This window comes from Dipteris shenzhenensis, chromosome 4 (genome assembly GCF_047967505.1).
Source record: "Dipteris shenzhenensis isolate YYH24624 ecotype China chromosome 4, Dip_SZ_1.0, whole genome shotgun sequence".
NCBI lineage: Eukaryota > Viridiplantae > Streptophyta > Polypodiopsida > Gleicheniales > Dipteridaceae > Dipteris > Dipteris shenzhenensis.
The window spans coordinates 17,437,208-17,454,557 of NC_141599.1; the positions used below are offsets into that span (position 1 = coordinate 17,437,208).

At 41.9% G+C, this 17,350-nt stretch overlaps 1 protein-coding gene and 1 pseudogene across 2 annotated transcripts; one reads left to right on the forward strand and one right to left on the reverse strand.

The window, feature by feature from the left end:
- Nucleotides 1–10,362: 10,362 nt before the first annotated feature.
- LOC147902531 (uncharacterized) lies at nucleotides 10,363–13,355 on the forward strand (annotated as a pseudogene).
- Nucleotides 13,356–13,984: 629 nt separating this feature from the next.
- On the reverse strand, nucleotides 13,985–14,924 carry LOC147902532 (uncharacterized). 2 transcript variants are annotated; one of them, XM_087374014.1, is made up of 4 exons: nucleotides 14,569–14,924; nucleotides 14,357–14,486; nucleotides 14,176–14,220; nucleotides 13,985–14,071 (listed from the first exon to the last, which is right to left on the reverse strand). In XM_087374014.1, the coding sequence occupies exons 1-4, from the start codon at nucleotides 14,906–14,908 to the stop codon at nucleotides 14,014–14,016; spliced, it is 573 nt and encodes a 190-aa protein (XP_087230140.1). In that variant the 5' UTR covers nucleotides 14,909–14,924; the 3' UTR covers nucleotides 13,985–14,013. The 2 variants fall into 2 exon arrangements, with proteins under 2 accessions (XP_087230140.1, XP_087230141.1); XM_087374015.1 differs by having other exon boundaries at nucleotides 13,991–14,056.
- Between the last annotated feature and the right edge of the window lie 2,426 nt (nucleotides 14,925–17,350).

Below are 17,350 nucleotides of genomic sequence, written 5' to 3' on the forward strand. Positions count from 1 at the left end.
CTTTGAGGTGGCTTGTCATGCCTAGGGGTCTTCTTTGTCCTTGGTCTCTTTTCCTTTTCATGAGGCTGTGAGACATCAGGCTGAGGCTCTTGCTCAACTCGTACTAGAGGCTCCTCATATGTGATAATATCGAGGCATAGAGGGTTGATGGTGCTCTTCCATGTAGTCTGCTTGGTTGGAGGATTGGGGCCAAGGTTCATTATATCTGTGAGCCTGCCAAATACTTCCTCTTGTTGTGGCCCCTTTAATCTCTCCATCTCCTCTCTTTTCCTTTCTTGCTCCCCGTTGGTGGTCTAGATGCTCCATGCTAGGACCCCACAGAGGAGGGAGGGGCAATTGATCATGATTGACTGGACTATTTTTCCCCTCTTGGGAGACCTCTCTACTTCCATGGTTAGTTGTGTGGAAGGACTGAGAGGACCCCTGATCGTGCTTGGATCCTTCATCGTGCTGGGATTCTTCATGGTGCTAAGATCCCTAGGATCCCCCATGAGAGTTGCATGGTGGGGACTCGCGTTGAATGGACTCTTGATGATGAGAACTGCGTTCAGATCCCTACTGATCATTGCCCTCTTAGCCACTGGGGCTTGCAGTGTGTTCGGAGGCCATGGAGTTGTGAGGAGGAGAACGGGTAGTGTTTAAATAGCCTCTAATGGGTCTAGGAGTTTGTTTAACTCGTGCCATAGAAATGAGGGATTTTAGGGTTTTGAAGTGCTTTATATAGTCTTTTTTAAAGCACTTTAGGGTTTTTCTTTTGAATTAGGGTTTTTTTAGTGGACCCCCTCCCTCCCCCAGTCTTTTGTCACCCCAGTTTGGTAATACTTAATCTTCACCACCCTCCCTTCCAACCCACTCACCTCTTCGCCCTACCATGTCGCACATGCAATTTTGCAATTTCCAAACAAATTTGTGAATTTTGGAATCTATAATTGACTCAAAATAGTGTTAACTTTATTCATCAAACATTTTACATTTGGGGCTCTCTTAAGACCTGCCTCCCCTGTCTGACTCTACTGTCTGACTCTACATTGCAACCAAAGTGCAACCCCTTGGCTCCTTGTTGAGGACTTCCAAGCAGCACATCTCCTTGTCTTCTTGACATGTTGAACTACTTTTGTGAGACTTGAGACCTCTACCTTATCGTGCTTGAGAGTCTTGGCCTCTAGACATCTATAAAACCAATTGAACATTTTGTGTAGTGCATTGCTTTGCATGATACCACCCCCATGTCTTGTATTCTTGAAGTATGCTACCTTTGCTCTGTAGTGCGATTTCTCCATTCCTTGAGTATTCCAAATGGACAGAGAGCCCCATTGCTCCACAAACCATGGTGCATGTGCATAAGGAATATGCTATAAAGAAAAACATTGTATTAGAAACATAAACTGACTCACGTTTAAAGCACAAAATTTCAACCTAAGGAGGATTACCATGTAATGTGTAACATGTGACTCCCCCCATGCTTCTACCATCAATAATATGAATTCTCCCAATGATGTCCTGAATCTCTCATAATAAAGCTCATCTATTTGACCTTGTCTAGGCAACTTTATAAATGCATCAAGCTTTGTCCATATTTTTGCTCTCAAAGTAGCAATTCATGGATGTGAAGCTTGATTTGTAGTGCACTCACACAAAGCTTTCCAGTACTCCCAACCTAGGGTGCTTTGAGCCAATGTATGTTTTTCTTTATCAGCATCGTGGTTGGACAAGAACCTCCTTGCCTTTCCTCCACCCATGGACACTTTAGTAAGAAGATTTTGTGTCTTTCCTAATTGCTTCTTGTCTTGCTTAAGCTTCACATTGCCTCTGTGAAGTCCCATTAGTGAGAGTAGTTCTTTAGCTTTTGTAATGCATTGTGCAAATAACTTGCTGTGGCCTCAAATTCCAAGCATAAACTAGATGGAGATAGAGTAACTTATCAAGTATACACAGTTGAGCATGCAAAGTACACACATGTACCCGCTCTAATGGAATTGGTAGAATGGGGTCCCACTTAGGATCCTTTTTGTGATGATCAGGGGCTACACTTTGGTTGCAAGAAAGGATGCCATTTTCCCACTATAGGCTTCCCTTTTGCATCTTCTGAGAGTGGGTGCAATACAAGCATGTCCATTTTGCATCTGCACCTGTATCACAACCATACAAGCACTTGAGGGTCTTCAAATCACCAACTAGATGCCATTTAACTTGAAACGTTCCATGCCCATCCACTATTAATGTTTGCCCTACGTCTTGTCTTCAAATAATCGATGGGATGCCGATTGTCTCCAAAACCCACTTCAATGTCTCGTGGCACTCCTTTGGGGTCTCAAAGGCTGCAAGCCACCATATGTCCTTCTCAGATTGGACTGAGAAACCCTGCTCAACTTCCTCATCCCCTTGAGCAAAATGCAAGGCATCATTCATAATACAAATGCTCACCCTCTCTAGCTTGTGCTCTTTTACCAAGTGAGCTTCATCCATTTTTATAACAAATACTAGCTTGCCATTTGTACAATGAAAGAGAAATACAGTAAGGATATAGAAATGAGAAGAAACAAAGTTGAATGTGAAGAGGGAATTTCTCTTACCTTCTTCTCTCATCTCATAGAATTTGACCATGGCTCTCTGCAAATTCTCTACATCCATGTAAACATTATTGAAAGCATTCATCTCAAATGTTTGGATGCCAGATTTCTTTTTACTCTTCCAAGTCATTGTGCCACTTGCACAATGGTATCCTCCAAGCTTTTCTCTAGCACATTGGTTTGTTTCTTGACGTGTAAGCCTTACAGACCAGGTGTTGGCAATGGCATTGTAGATATCTTATACTTTTCCTCCATAGCAGACTTCAAAATTTTAAAAACAAAGTTGTAAGCTTCACGACTTACACCAACAGCATCACAAGCTCCAAGCACCTCCTTTGCTTGCATGAGGCCCTTTAAATCCTTCATTTTGCCTCTCTAGCAACTTGTTCACGTAGCCCTTTTTGTCTAGGGTCCTTCAACACTTCCATGACATCACTTGGCTTTATTAAACTTCTTAGAACATATGAAGAATCAGTATCATCCATTTCCATTGTTCCCATAACATCCTCCATGAAATTCCTAAAGTAGAGTACAAATGAGTCTTAGTGAAAACAATGCAACACCACGAATATTTTGGAGTAAGAAATTTCATTGAAATTTTGGGAAACTAACCTTGCAGCCCGTATTCTCCTCTTTTGGGCACCATTATTGGTTAACAATGCATCCATCGATTGCAATTGTCTTTTCCTCTCCTTCAGTCCCAAAGATGTTCCCTTCAACTTTTGTACTCATTCTATCGACTTCTCTCGTTCCTTCTCCACAACACGTTGAACTTGGCCATAGATAGACCTTTCCAAATCTTGTTTTCTTTCAGCGAGCTTTTGGATTGATTCTTCCAATTCATGTCGCTCCAAGTCCAGTGCATGTGCTTTGTCACTGAGTTCTTTGTTTTGCAATTGGAGATCCTGCATACTATTATGCATTGCCACAATAGTAATATTTCCCAAATGTGCAAGTTCTTCTGCTTGGGCTCTCTGCACCTCGCTTGCTTACATAGCCAATGTCTAAGAATGGTTCAATCGATTGCAATAACCGAGTAATCCAGCATGTCCCTTGCCAACAAACCGAACAGCATCATGCACTGTATGAAAAGGAGGACTCTTTTGGGTGGCAGGGTCTAAAGGATACAAGTTTCCATCCACCCAAAGGTCAAGAAGCTTCTTCCCTTGTAATCAAAGATTGTGGAGCACACTTTGAGGAGTTCCACTATATCCCAGACAGCATGTGCTTGCATATTCTGCCTCCAGTTGTAGGTTCACATGGTACTTGTTGGATATATCCTCGAATGGTGCCATGAGTACTCAAAGAGAGGTATCAGTGATGCAGGCTAAAATGTAGGGGAGAGCTAGCAAAGATGGAGCAGTGAGAGGGAGAGAGTAGCAAGGAAGAGGGAGGAGGAAAAGTAGATGAGGGCAAGAGTAAGAGGAGGAGAGTAGGGCGATAGGTGTAGAAGGGAGGGAAGGAGCTACTGCAGAAGGGAGGAGGAGGGGAGAGATGCTACAGGAGGGAGGAGGAAGGGAGAGATTTTGCAGGAGGGAGGAGCAGAGGAGAGGGAGCCTGGGCGGCTGGAGAAGGAGGGGAGAGGAAGGAGGGAGGAGGAGCCAGAAGGAGGAGGAGGAGGGGAGAGGGAGGAGGGAGGAGGAGGAGCAAGATGGAGGAGGAGGGAGGGGGAGGGAGGGAGAGGGAGAGGGAGAGGGAGAGGAAGAGGGAGAGGGAGGAGGAGGGAGGGAGGGAGGGAGGGAGGGAGGAGGGGGAGGGAGAAAGAGGGAGGGAGGGAGAGAGAGAGAGAGGGAGGGAGGGAGATTCGAAATTTGAAATTCAAATTTCAAAAAGTGGGCCCCTCCCCTCATTGATGGGGGGAGAGGTGGGCTCAAATGTGGGCTTAACCCACCTAGGTTGGGCTGGTTAGGCCTCTTTGGGACCCTCCAAGCCCCTTGCATTAGCCCACTAGGCATTCCCTAATCCATTCCTTATGAGGTCCTTTTGAGACCCCAATTCTCCCCTAATGATTTTCGTAATGCCTCCCAATTGACTTTCTCTTCCGGGCTGAGGGCCCTGTACCATTGGTCTACCTTGCCATCTAGACTGAGGCCAAAATCATTAACCATTTTTAGATCTCTAGGAGCAACAAATGCTTCACATATTTGCTCAAATCACTCCACATGGGAGACCGGATCTCCTTCCCCAAGAAATTTAGCTATCAACTTGGAAATGGCTATGGGCCTGCTCTGAGAGGAATTGGTGATCCTTGCTAGAAATACAGGTGCCGTACATTGATATACTTAAGCAGGTGAGGGGACAATGGATTCTCTTTAACAGACCCAAGAAAGCACAACAAGGGCTTGCAAAAGGACATCCAGATCGTGAGAATTGGGATGTAAGTACACATTTTAATTATGAATCATTTTTTACAAGTCGGTTTTCGTAATTATTGCGAGTCTAATGGATTCATATATTTTGCAGGCTTTCATTGACACTGGCAAGGTAACATTGGGCAATAGCTTTGCCACGAAGGATGTACATATGATAATCACAAGCGATGCCATTTATGATGGTTGGATCTCCATCCTTGAGGATTACATTGCAGGCAAATATTCACAAGATGGAAAATGCCGTAGGCAACCCACTGTCTCAATGTTTAGATGCTTGCGTGGATTGAGTGATGATCAAATTGGTTAAATTCAAAATGACATTAAAGAAGGTAGAGTAGTCATAGCTAAAACAAAGACTGATGCCATGATTCTTGATATTGAAGGACGAGCTATGCAGATCAAGAGAGATGCTGCACTACAAGAAGAACTTTATATGTTTATATCCGCAGAACGGCCTTCTTTAATGTTAAAAAATTGGGATGAGTGCAGATTACATTTTAAAATTACTCCAGAATTGTATCATCGGATTCGTGGTTGCTCTGACTCATGGTTAAAAGTGAAGCTTCAATAGGGCAAGGAAACTCCACCATTGCCTGATGCTGCAAAGGGGTATCTGAGGTGGATTATGGGACAAAGTGAAGGTGCAAGTCATGGACCGAATTCCACCCGGCCTTGGAGGTTCTACACAGTTGGTTCAAACATGGAGGGAATGGAATTTATACATAATGTGTACCAAGAGCCAATGGCAATAGGGGTTGCCTTTTTGGATGTAATGTATGGACCAAGCAGAAGTAGAAATTGGAATGAGGATCGCTTTGAGTGTTTGTTGAGAAGCTTGATGACAATCGCTTCTCCCCCAGCGCAATTCCTTCTTGTGGTTTTCTTGACCATGGATCATGTATCATGTTTGAAGAATGCATTAAATAAGACATGCGGACAATATAAAATACACTTCGGTTGCCTTAATTTTGAAACTACAGATATATTTGTCACTCGATCTATGGATGGCTTAATTGCCTGTGTATTGGTAAGCAAGGAAAAGCATTTCAACGATATTGAGCACTATACCAATGCACAATGTAAGCCATCAATATATGTTGCAGATGAAAAATATGAAAAATCAAGTGGTGCAGAAGAATCAAGTGATGAGGATGATGATGACGAGGATGAAGATGATGAATTTGACATTGAATTGTCCTTGAAAAGAAAACGTTCAAGTATCATGAAAGACATGATCATGGGTTTCTGTAGAGAAGATGAGTATGTATTGGACTTGTTCTCTGAGGGGCTTGCTGCAATAGAGTCTCTTTCTTGTAAGAGGCGTGTTGTTTCAGTTGTTGAGACTTATGAGGAGTTGGCAAAGGTTGAAAGTATATGTTGCACGTATGCTTACAGTAATCATGAAATTCGACAATGGGCTGGCTTGCAAGAACCAATATTGGCAATAGAGGGGGTGCCAAAAGAAGATGATACAATTGAAGGTGGAGGGGATAAAGAAATTGAAACCATACCAGGACAAAAAGAGCTTCAACCCTTCAATGAAGAGCAGCGTGAGCATTTACAAAAACACGCTTCAAAGTTTTGGGAAACAGAAGAGGAAGCAACAGGTCCTTGAAATTGTCCTTTTATATGGTGTTCGTGTTTTCCATATGTTATCTTGCTATATTCTCCATATGATGTATTAATTTTGTTCCAAAGATCTTTTAATATTTCTTGGAAATTTCTTCTATCTCATTGCCATAGTTCAAACATTCATATGTATTCTTGAATATGTTTAATTTTCTATATTTCATGAAAAGATGTGTTTGCATGTTATAATACCTTCGGAGTGTGATACACATCCAAATTTATTTATGAGTTCATAAATGTTAAAAAGTGTGTTGAGTCTTGATCGTGATGAATGAATGAGTGTAAATTGTTGTTTCTATCCTTATTCACTTCATATGAATGCTCAAATATGTTTTGGCCGCTTGGCAAAATATTTTCTTAGTGGGAACACTCGGGCAATGCTAGATAATGTTGGACTCCACTCTATCTATTACGCAAAGGTTTTTGGCATTGTAAGGATATGTAGTTTTGGGGATTAAAATAACTTGAAAGGGTATAGATTCAACAACTTTAGGGGGTATACTAAGCATATGAACATGAATGCTTTCTTTTTTTTAGTATTCCAATTTTGTTTTGAAAAAGAAAAACATGAATGCTTTCACACAAACAAATTGCATTGAGAGCACACAACCTAAAGTTTGACAATTTGGTTTTCCATCTCAATCTTCAGTTTGTTTCTACTTATGAATTTCATTTCCTTGTTTATCAACAGATATTGGCCATCTCAATTTCACATCGCTAGAAGCATTGCCTGTACATGTGACACCTGATCCAATGATTCATTATGTGCCTAATTTGAACATTAGCATGCAAGTTCCAAGCTCAACATGGTTGCTTGAAAATGTTGAGGATGCAATGTCTGCAGTCAATGTTCCATTGACAAATGTGAATGCAAGCTTAGAAGGTAAAGGAGAAGATGCAATGTCATTGTATGAAGCCAAGGTGCAGGAAGAAATCTTAGAAGGTAAAGGAGAAGACATAATGTCACCCTCAGAAATAATGTCAAAAGAGGTGATAACAAAAATAAGACTAGCAGTGATAATAGATTTGAAAGGGTTATTGCTCGAGCATTGTTTTTCAAAGTCAAATAAACATATGAGCTTGCACAATGGGAAGCATTGGCTTGTTCTCCATCCTGGGTGTTTAGAGTTTCTACAATGGTTGCTCGATCACTACCATGTTGGCATTTGGTCCACTGGAGGAGAAAAGGGCATGGTGCAACACATGTTGGACACTTTGGAGCATCATGTTAACAGAAAGTTACATTTCTTCATGGTTTGGGGTGCGATGGCATGCCACAAGCATACAAAGAGTAGAATCATTCGACCAGATAGGATGAATATGGAAGCGGAGTTTAAACCATTAATGAGAGTGTGGTGTTGTTTTAAAGAGGAATGCAAACCAGCAAGAACAGTGTTCATTGATGTTTCGCCTTACACGGGTTGTGTTAATCCGGCAGAAAATTGCATTTTTCCTACAAAATTTGATATAGATTGTGGTGATTCTATTTTGCTTCATGAGTTATTACCGTACCTACAAATGCTAGATGATGCAGTAGATGTGCGCAGTGCCATCTCTTCTAACAAATTTGGTCAAGCTCCGATTGTCGAAGGGCATGATATGTTCTATTATTTTCAACCAGTGATCCTTGAATTCAAAGAAAAAAACAAAGAAGTTCTCGAAAGGATGAATGTCGAATCTCATATGTCTACTCGTAGTTCAAAAAAAGACACAGAGAAAGGTATTACTTCACCTATAACCAAAACTAGAGTGAGAGGGACTTGTCCTACTACAAGAAGTATGGTGCATGCTCAACATGTTATATTGAATGAAGAGGAAGAATGCATGCTAGGAAAAATTTCCAAAATGGGGCCATTGAAAGATAGTGAGGCAAAACGCTTTGCTATGGTTCTTGGATGCAAGGAAAGGGGAATCACTGCCGATGCTGCAAGGTCATTCTTAGCCAACTTCATTCGATTTTATTGTATAGACAACCCTTAGGGAATGTGAGTGATCTTGTTAATTAGAGTTGCAAACACAAATGCTCAACTAAAACATTTGTACCTACATTTTGATTTATATTTGGACACTATTTGGTTAGATTCGATTTGCAAAACATTATGTTTCAATTTGTTTTGTGAAAGAATTAATAGACATTGAGTTAGTACCTTGTTCAAAAAATGCTATGTGCTTTATGATGTGAGTTTGTATTCCTCCACTAAAAGAATGATTCTTTGATTTTAAACATATGATAGGTGTTGCAGATTGTCCTGAAAAGTTGAAGAGCTATCTTATTACAAATTTTGATCTTGCATCCAATGGCTTATGGAAACATAAATTGCCCATACCCATTGAGCACGTGTTCGAAATGAATGGCATCCATTATGAAGTAAAGAAATCAACAATACCTGGGGCAGAATATGGTCTTTTTGTACATACGAGCATCAAGAAAAAACAAGATTTGATGGTATATAATGGTCCAAAGTATGATTATGATACTTGGAGATCTCTCCTCAAGTTTTTCCCAAGGATGAAGACTTATGGAATGTTTGAAGATCCATTCATTGAGCCATTGACAGATGTGAAATGTATTGTGGGAGATGTATTGTATGGAAACATTGCTGGATATATAAATAGCTCAATGTATTATAAAGAAAGAACAAATGTTATATTTGTATACATCCCTAAACTACCACCTTGGGCTCAAAAGTCACAAGGAAATTTGAGTGCCCATGGCTACATTACTGTGCAAACCATAAAGGATATCTCCTTTGGAGATGAGCTACTTTGTGAGTATGAATACTAGTATGGAATTGTTAATGATTATGTTAAATGATGTGGTGCAAAATTGGCTATGTGTCAATGGTTTTGATTATATTTAGTACAAGAAAGCAATTTAAAAAAAGGTTTTTATCAAGACCATGTCTCTGAGTTTCATGAGCTCTATTGTGATGGAACGGTGTTTTTGAACACCACATTTATATGATGGATGTCAAAGCTCTACCATAATCCTATTGCATATGCCAATACTACAATTTATCAACATAGAAACATATGAATTTGACATTAATTTGATACATCTAATATACCAAATAAAAATTGACAGTTGTTGCAAGTTTAATTTTGTTTTTGAAGACCACATTTATATGATGGATGTCAAAGATTATAACAATCCTATTGCATATATCAATACTCTAATTTAATTTACTCCAATGAATCTTCCTAACGCAACATCTATAAATTGGCTTTTGTTTGTGGTTTCGATGCATACGAAACAACAAACATCTTTCTTTCACTAGCAAATCAACAAATGTTTTGGCCATGGAGCCATGTTCACATCTATTAAGGCCTTTTTCCATAGCAACATACGGAAGATTTTTGCTTGGGTTTCTAGGAATTGGGAAAGTATTGTGCATGGTCTAGTCTTCCCCAACATAATTGAAACTTGGGTCCTCAATGGAGCTAATGTTTCAATAAAAAACATCAAATTTTACTTTTGAAGTGACTATATTTTATTTCGTGGGAATTGGGATTTTCCCAAATTCTCTAATATAGTGTTCATTGGTGAGGGGAGTTAGCAATCGCGACAAATTGCCCATGGATAGTCTCTCTCTCCCCCCTATCTTACACACCTCTCTCTCTCTCTCTCTCTCTCTCTCTCTCCCTCTGTGTGTGTGTGTGTGTGTACACCTAAAAAAATGTGTGTGTGTGTGTGTGTGTGTGAACTCGTCTCTCTCTCTCTCTCTCTCTCTCTCTCTCTCTCTCTCTCTCTCTTTCTCTTGCTCTCTTTCTGAATTCAGATCCCTCTTGAAATGGCCAGCCCAATTGGTACAGGGTCTAGCAACCTCAATGAAGTGCGGATCTATTTGAATTACCTCTCGTCAGAGCTAATGATACGAAATGCAAATGGCGGAACCGTTGTGCTAAGTGAGGATGACCCCATGATAGCAAGGGCATTCGTGTGATGGCCATCACACATGTAAATGGCTGCCTGTAGACTGCGCAAGTGGAAGCCATTCAAGCGAGTGGATTGGGGCAGTTGTACATGCTGAACATGGAGTTGTCACGTGACTATGTGCTGGAGAGAGGAAAGGGAGCACCTGCCCACGCTCCGCCCACAATAGATCTCACCCGAAGCCCAGCCAATTTGAGGCAGAGACCATGTGAGTTGGACCCATCATTCCGAGCACGAGGGAAGGCAGCCATTGCACAAGTTACACCCACAATAGATCTCACGGCTAGCCCAAGAATCCCGAGCTCAAGGCCGAGTTCAAGCCATGTTAAACAACCATTAGCATGGCACGGTACTAATCGATGATGACAATGATACAGTAGTCGCAAATGGAGGGTCCTCAAGAAATCATGAGCATGTCGTCGTACATCAGGTCTTTTGGGGGAAGTCATTGACTGCTTTATCAATTGTTGCACAATTCAACCGCAATGGAGAAGTTAATGGAAGTTCTGACAATGTACAATGGGAACATTGCGTTCGAGCTACCGCCCACACCGCATGGACTGAGTGCAATGGACGGCATGGAGCAAAAGTACGACGGCCATTGCTGGACAAAACTAGTTTCGACAACAATGACATTTCCTGGCAAAGTTCGTCATAGTAGGTGTGTGGGGGAACTAGAGTGGACAAACCACCTTTGCTCCGGCAAGTCGATTAACGAATTGCCAAGCCGCACTGCATGGATAGGTCAGTGCATAGCACACCCATCGCCGAGAAATTGAGTTAAAGAACATTGACTATGTCTCTTTGATTGCACGTTATAATCTTCTCTCATCTCGTGTAGGAAAAATGAAAACAACATTCTGACTATTGGAATGTCTACTACTGGCTTGGGAACCTTGGCCTGTTTCTTTGCAAAAGGTCCCCCATTCTTTTGAAGCAATGTGAATGTGTGGCGCACTATGTGATGGCGGGGGCCAAAATGACGAGACTCTTTTTCCACGTGGGCATGCATAATCACGAGGTGCAAAGAGGTACATGTAGAGCCCACGTCAAAGACCTTAGGTGCATGGTTGAAGAGATGGTGAAGGACTTTTGTGCCGTAGGCCCCAAACACCTACAAATGGTAGTCGCAAAAAAAATAGTCTCAAGTGTCCTCATCCGTGATCTGGGCATCTCCCTTATGGATAATGAGTTGATGGCAATGCTTGAGGAGTGGGAGCCTCTTGTCCAAAGGCACAGGTAAACCATACAAGGCCAACCCAATGGCAAGTACATGCAAATGTGTTTTCTTTGCATTCTTAGAAGCAACATAACACGTAGTCGAATGGACAACCTGGCTCAGGTTCAAGCATATGGTACGTGGTGCTCATGCTGAAAGTGATGAAGGCATGGACTCCAGACTCCGGAAGTTAAAGCAAAGATGTGCTTACAGATTTTTCCATGGGAGCCTCTTCCTTGGTCAAGCGGTCGATGATGAAAGCAGATGCTTTAACTTCAAGATGTTGACAATAGGGCCTTCCTAGGGGGTAGATCTAGTGAACCGCATGCACCGCACTAGTGGTGGAGATCTATGAAATAGCTAGATCTATTTTGAACATGTGCGACACATATGTAGGTGGACAACCATGGCTGCTCACATATATGATCCGAGGTAAAGCAAATGCTAGTGTTCCTACATTTCCTCCAGCACCAAAAGGATGATGCTTATGCCTAACTTTAGTTGTGTGATGCAGCGTCCAAGAGTTGATGACTATTGCCGTGTGTGAGATGAAAGAGGACACGAAGGCTCAGATCCTTTTCTGGTGGAAGCTAAATGATGTCATGGAGAAGTCTGGGCACCCCACTATGAACTTTAAAGGCTTCATGGCATATTAGGCTGGCGCAAACTGGAGGGCAGTATGAACAGTCTTTAATAATGGACCAGAGAACGTGATGCATGGCCGGGAAAGGTCTTGCCTTTTCCATTGGGAGCAAAGGCTACAGATAAACACCTCCCAGTACATGCATAGGAGCTTCTAAGACAAGCACAAATGCCTGTGTCGATTGTGGAGGTGTGCATTGACAAAGGAGGATGCAACCACACACAACAAAGGTACATCTGAACTTGGTGGGCCAGAGGGAAGGTTTCTGATTCGAACATCCCTGTGATGGATTGTTGACGAAGCTGGTGGCATGTTCGATATCTGCGTTGGCAGAAGCACTTTGTTGGTATGAGTATCCATTCAGTAATACAAACTTTTATTTTTCCACCAAATTTTGCAAGCGAACCACTCACTATACTTCATCCTTGATAGGACGTGGAGAACATATCGCACGTGCTCCATGACAAATCTTGCTGAGCCTATACATGCAAGTTTACTGGCCCTGTCGAAGGCTTCAAGGGGATGTTGAATCTATACAATACGTGTCATTGACTTGGCCAACGCATTCATTGAAGGGAAGTACCATGATGCTAGCCCTAGTGCAAAGAACCTTGCAAGGCGAGCTCAGCAAGGGAAAAGCCCAACCGCTGCAGCAACGTCGAGGATGGTGGAGGGCGTCATAAGCAGCACTCCTATACATCAAGAGCCTGAATTTAGGGATGACAACATAGCAGTGGCTTGTAAGCGTAAAAGCATCAATAAGGTGACAACAGAGGAGAAAAACGCCACTCACAAGCTAGAATTTGTGGCAACAAACCAACCTTGCAAGAAAGGAGCAAGACAACTCAACTTTGAAAGCGCAACGGCACAAGTGAAAACGGAGCCCGCAACGGTCGATACATCTTTGGAGAAGGTGAAGTTCACAATACCATATGGGCAATTAGAATGCTTCCACCGCGCATCAGAGTGCAATGTCGAGGATGGCTAGGGGCACGACAAGGGAATGCTCGAACTTTCTCTCAAACTTACAACCTTTTCAGAATGCTCGATACATTTTGAAACCAATGGAGGTGCAAACCTCCATCCAAACCCTGAGAGTACACAAACTAATTCAAGAACTACTTCCTAATATTTGGTCTATATCTCTCAGTTGTATACAATAAGAGGTTGTATTCCTACTCCATGTTACATAGAAAAGTTCCAAGCTACTCAGATAATGCTTTGTAGGTGACAAAAATACCTTGGTACATGCAAAAGAGATGAGCGACAACCTTTTGGTGTTGTTACTAGATAGGTTAGTGCCTAAAGTGCAATTGGATGATGGATAGGAATGAGTGAACAAGAAAATACCAAAGAGATCCATGAAGACATTGCTCAAAGGATAGGAGTGTGTGTAACTAGTTCTTATCAAGCCATGAAAATAGTGCATAACAAATCTTTTAAATTGATAGATACATAAAATTGGGCTTTAACCAACTCCCAACACTAACACTACAAGTACGCCTCTTAATGTTGAGTAGATGCCTTGTCTGCTTGTCCAACGATACCAGCTCATAGTAAGTTGCTTGTCCAAATGATACCAGCTCATAGTAAGTTGCTTGTCCAACTGATACCAGCTCATACAAAGCTTCTCTAATGGCCAGCATTCAAGGTCCATCATCACCCTCACCAATCAGATTGCAGATCTCACTGCATTCCACAAGGCTAATCAACCCGCAAGCGACCCTATTAGCAAACACGCGTTGCAAAGGCACCAGCCGTTGGCATCTAAACTATTCCAAGAAGAAGATGAAAACAATTGGGCTCACCAGTACTGACGGCTGCGAAACCCCTCCTTGAATACAACGAGAGGCCTGTATGCAAAGACAGTATGCATCAAAGGAAACCTTCTTGAATACAATGAGAGGCCCATATGCAAAGACAGTAAGTATCAAAGGAACGCTTGACGATTGCATGATAGAGAGGAGTTCAACAAAACGACGTCCTTGCCTTCTCACATTCAGAGGGCCTTCACCCGGGGCTCCTCCCCCACCTCGGATGCAGGTCGCCACGCACTTCCGAGTGCAGGATTCTGCTTTAGCAGAATTGGGCTTTTGAATTCTTCGAGCTTTCTCCGCGCCTGCATACAGAAGCCCATCGGAACCGTGACATCTTAGATGGTGCTATCGAAAACGCCACCCCCCGAGAACAGAGAAACTCACCGGAAACGGTTGAAGGGACATTGCGGTAGGTGTCGGAGGGGGAAGGGGCTGGAATGGAGGAGGTGAGGGCAGAAGCGAGGAGGAAAGAGATGAAGGTACGCCTGAGAGCTTGGGAAGAAGAGTTGGAAAGATGATTTGTGTTGGCGGAGAGTATGAGAAGAGGGCAAGGGGCATGGAGGGCAGGAAGCTCAAGGGGAGAAGCCCATATCATCGTTGTGGCTGCACGCCATGGTTTGGAAAGTGAGCTCCATAACGAAGCTCCACAGTTGATCACCATTCCTCTATCGCAAGTTAGTTGAGGATGAAGAAGAGACTTGCAATGTACCACAGAATTGGCCATCTACAAAATAACTCCAAAGAATCCTCCTCTTTGATCATCATCGGAGCTCTCTAGAGCCCTTATAGGGGCCCGGCCCGGGAACTTTCCCGGCGGCAGGGAAGTCCTTGGAATATGGCAAGCCCGATTCCGATCGGAACATCCTACTCCACCTTCTTCCCCCACTTGGACTTCGGGAAAGAGTTTCTGAGTGTGCCAGATTTATATAACGGTACGCATGACGTGCCTCTTCCTAAACAATAGATCTAACTGCTCTATCTAGGGCTCACATGCAATGTGTTTTCTCGACCATTGGATGTATCCTTGATCGAAGAGCAGTGGTGGTTGATGATGGCCGAGAGCATTTGCAGTACATATTTTTCAATTCGGCAAGCCACTTGTCTCTGAAAGTGGCATCATTAGATGGCATAGATTTAATCTCCATCGACCAAGAACCTTTATGTTCATCTAAGGTCCTTTCTTTTACATGTGCATAGCTCAATGGTCACCGGACCATGTCATGATGCACATTACAAACCTCAACATGTCTTGGCTCTCCTTAGTGGCAGTCTAGATGTGATTGAAAGCCAAGGATGAGTACCTTACACTATTCGGTGATGAGTGTCAACTCAAATTGGCTATTGATTAGGTTAGATCAAGGCATCATTCATGTCTCGCTGGTAGTGCATGTTGTATCTTTCATTACAGTGAGGGGCTTTAAAAAAGGTAGAAGAAAGAAAAATTACATGCATAGTGGAGCGGAAGTTCACCCCCTTCCAATCTATTGATTCCCCATGTGTTGATCTCTTCTAAGCAAAGTCTTTCCAACCATAAGATCTCTATAAGTTAAGAAGAGTCTTAGTATCACCCCTCCTTAGTAGCACATAAGTCCTTGTAAATGCTAACTTGCCTTTCTAGTGGAGAAGGATTGCTCCCATGTAAGGGCCCACATCCACTTTTTTATTTATTGCATTTTTTCAATCCAAGGCACATGTTAGTGCTGGTTCCATTTTCAAACAATATCAAGGGAATTTTCAAAATCTATAGGCTTTGAGAGTGAGAAGAGTTGCCTGAGTGAAAGATTTAGAATTAGAATTAGGAAAGATTTAGATTCAAAGAGGGACTTTTAGATTGAAAAGCATGCTTCTAGAATTACGAAGGATTTAGAATTAAAGAGGGCCATTTAGATATAATGAGGCTTAACCACTAAAGATGCCCTTACTCAAAGGATTTGTAACAATAAAAAATGAAGCTTGCGCGTTTCATCAAAATAACTCATCACCTTCTTGGTGGACAACCCCACTCCTACTTAAAGCATTATGTAGAGATGTATCTCTAAATGGACTATTTAGCTTATGGACTTGAGCATGCTCTTAATTAAGGGAATAGGATGCATTCAAGGAAATTTCATCAACATGCTTCACCTCCTTATGAAAAGGCCTCCCCCAATATGTTGTGACCCCCTTAGCTCCCACTTGTCCCCATCCCTTTTCTTCCCTAGTATTTGTCCACCTTCCCATGTGTCTCCATCAACCCCTCTGTCCTACTTTGTAAGGGTTCCAAGGCTTCCCTCCACTAAAGCAAAATTTTCCAACTGTCTCAAATCCACTACAAGTCTTCCCCCATAGGCTTTTCCTATGGCTCTCAGGCCCTCTTACAAAATTTAAAAGCGTTGCTTTTCATTCCTATTTGCATTCTCTCAAGGAAATTGAAAGAGAGTAAATATGTTTGATTTTTTTGCTAGTATGAGGCCCCTTCCTCAAAGACAAAGATAGACCTCCACTCTTATATATCCCAAAGGATCCATGTGGTACATGGATTGCACAAGAGTTTAGGCTCGTATTAGGGGTTATCATGCAACCCTCAAGAATTATTCCACACGAATTCTCTAAGAAAGGATTGATAAAAAAATGGAGAAGCATTGGAAAGGCCATATTATTGGGATTGTGAAGAGAGAAATGAAAATTTGAAAGTGCATGTCCAAGATTTCCACATGACTCATGCATAGACTTGAACGTGATTTCCACATGACTCATGCATAGACTTGAATGTGCTACCTCAATTACACATTTTTCAAAAAATATTTTTCCCCAAATTGTCAATTTTTGTGAGCATTCAAGGCTTTCTATGTTGTTTAATTTATTTCATTCATCGTGTGTTTATCATTTCTTTTCCAATTTTTGCATTCTTACTATAGTTGGATCCTTTTTCTATTATGCCACTTTTTTTCTTCTTGCTTTGCCATTCTACACGATTTTGTATGCGGCTCTTTGAAGATTTTATATGAAATTCTTATATTATGTAATAAAGGTTCCCTTATTGTCACTGCTTAATCTTCTTCTCTTCTTCCATAAGAGATTCATGATGTGTACTAGCCTTGGTAAAGGAATATTAGACAATGTAGTAATTGTTAGATATCAATGCTCCACTCTCGTGTAACTACGCGGGGGCTAGCTAACTCTACTT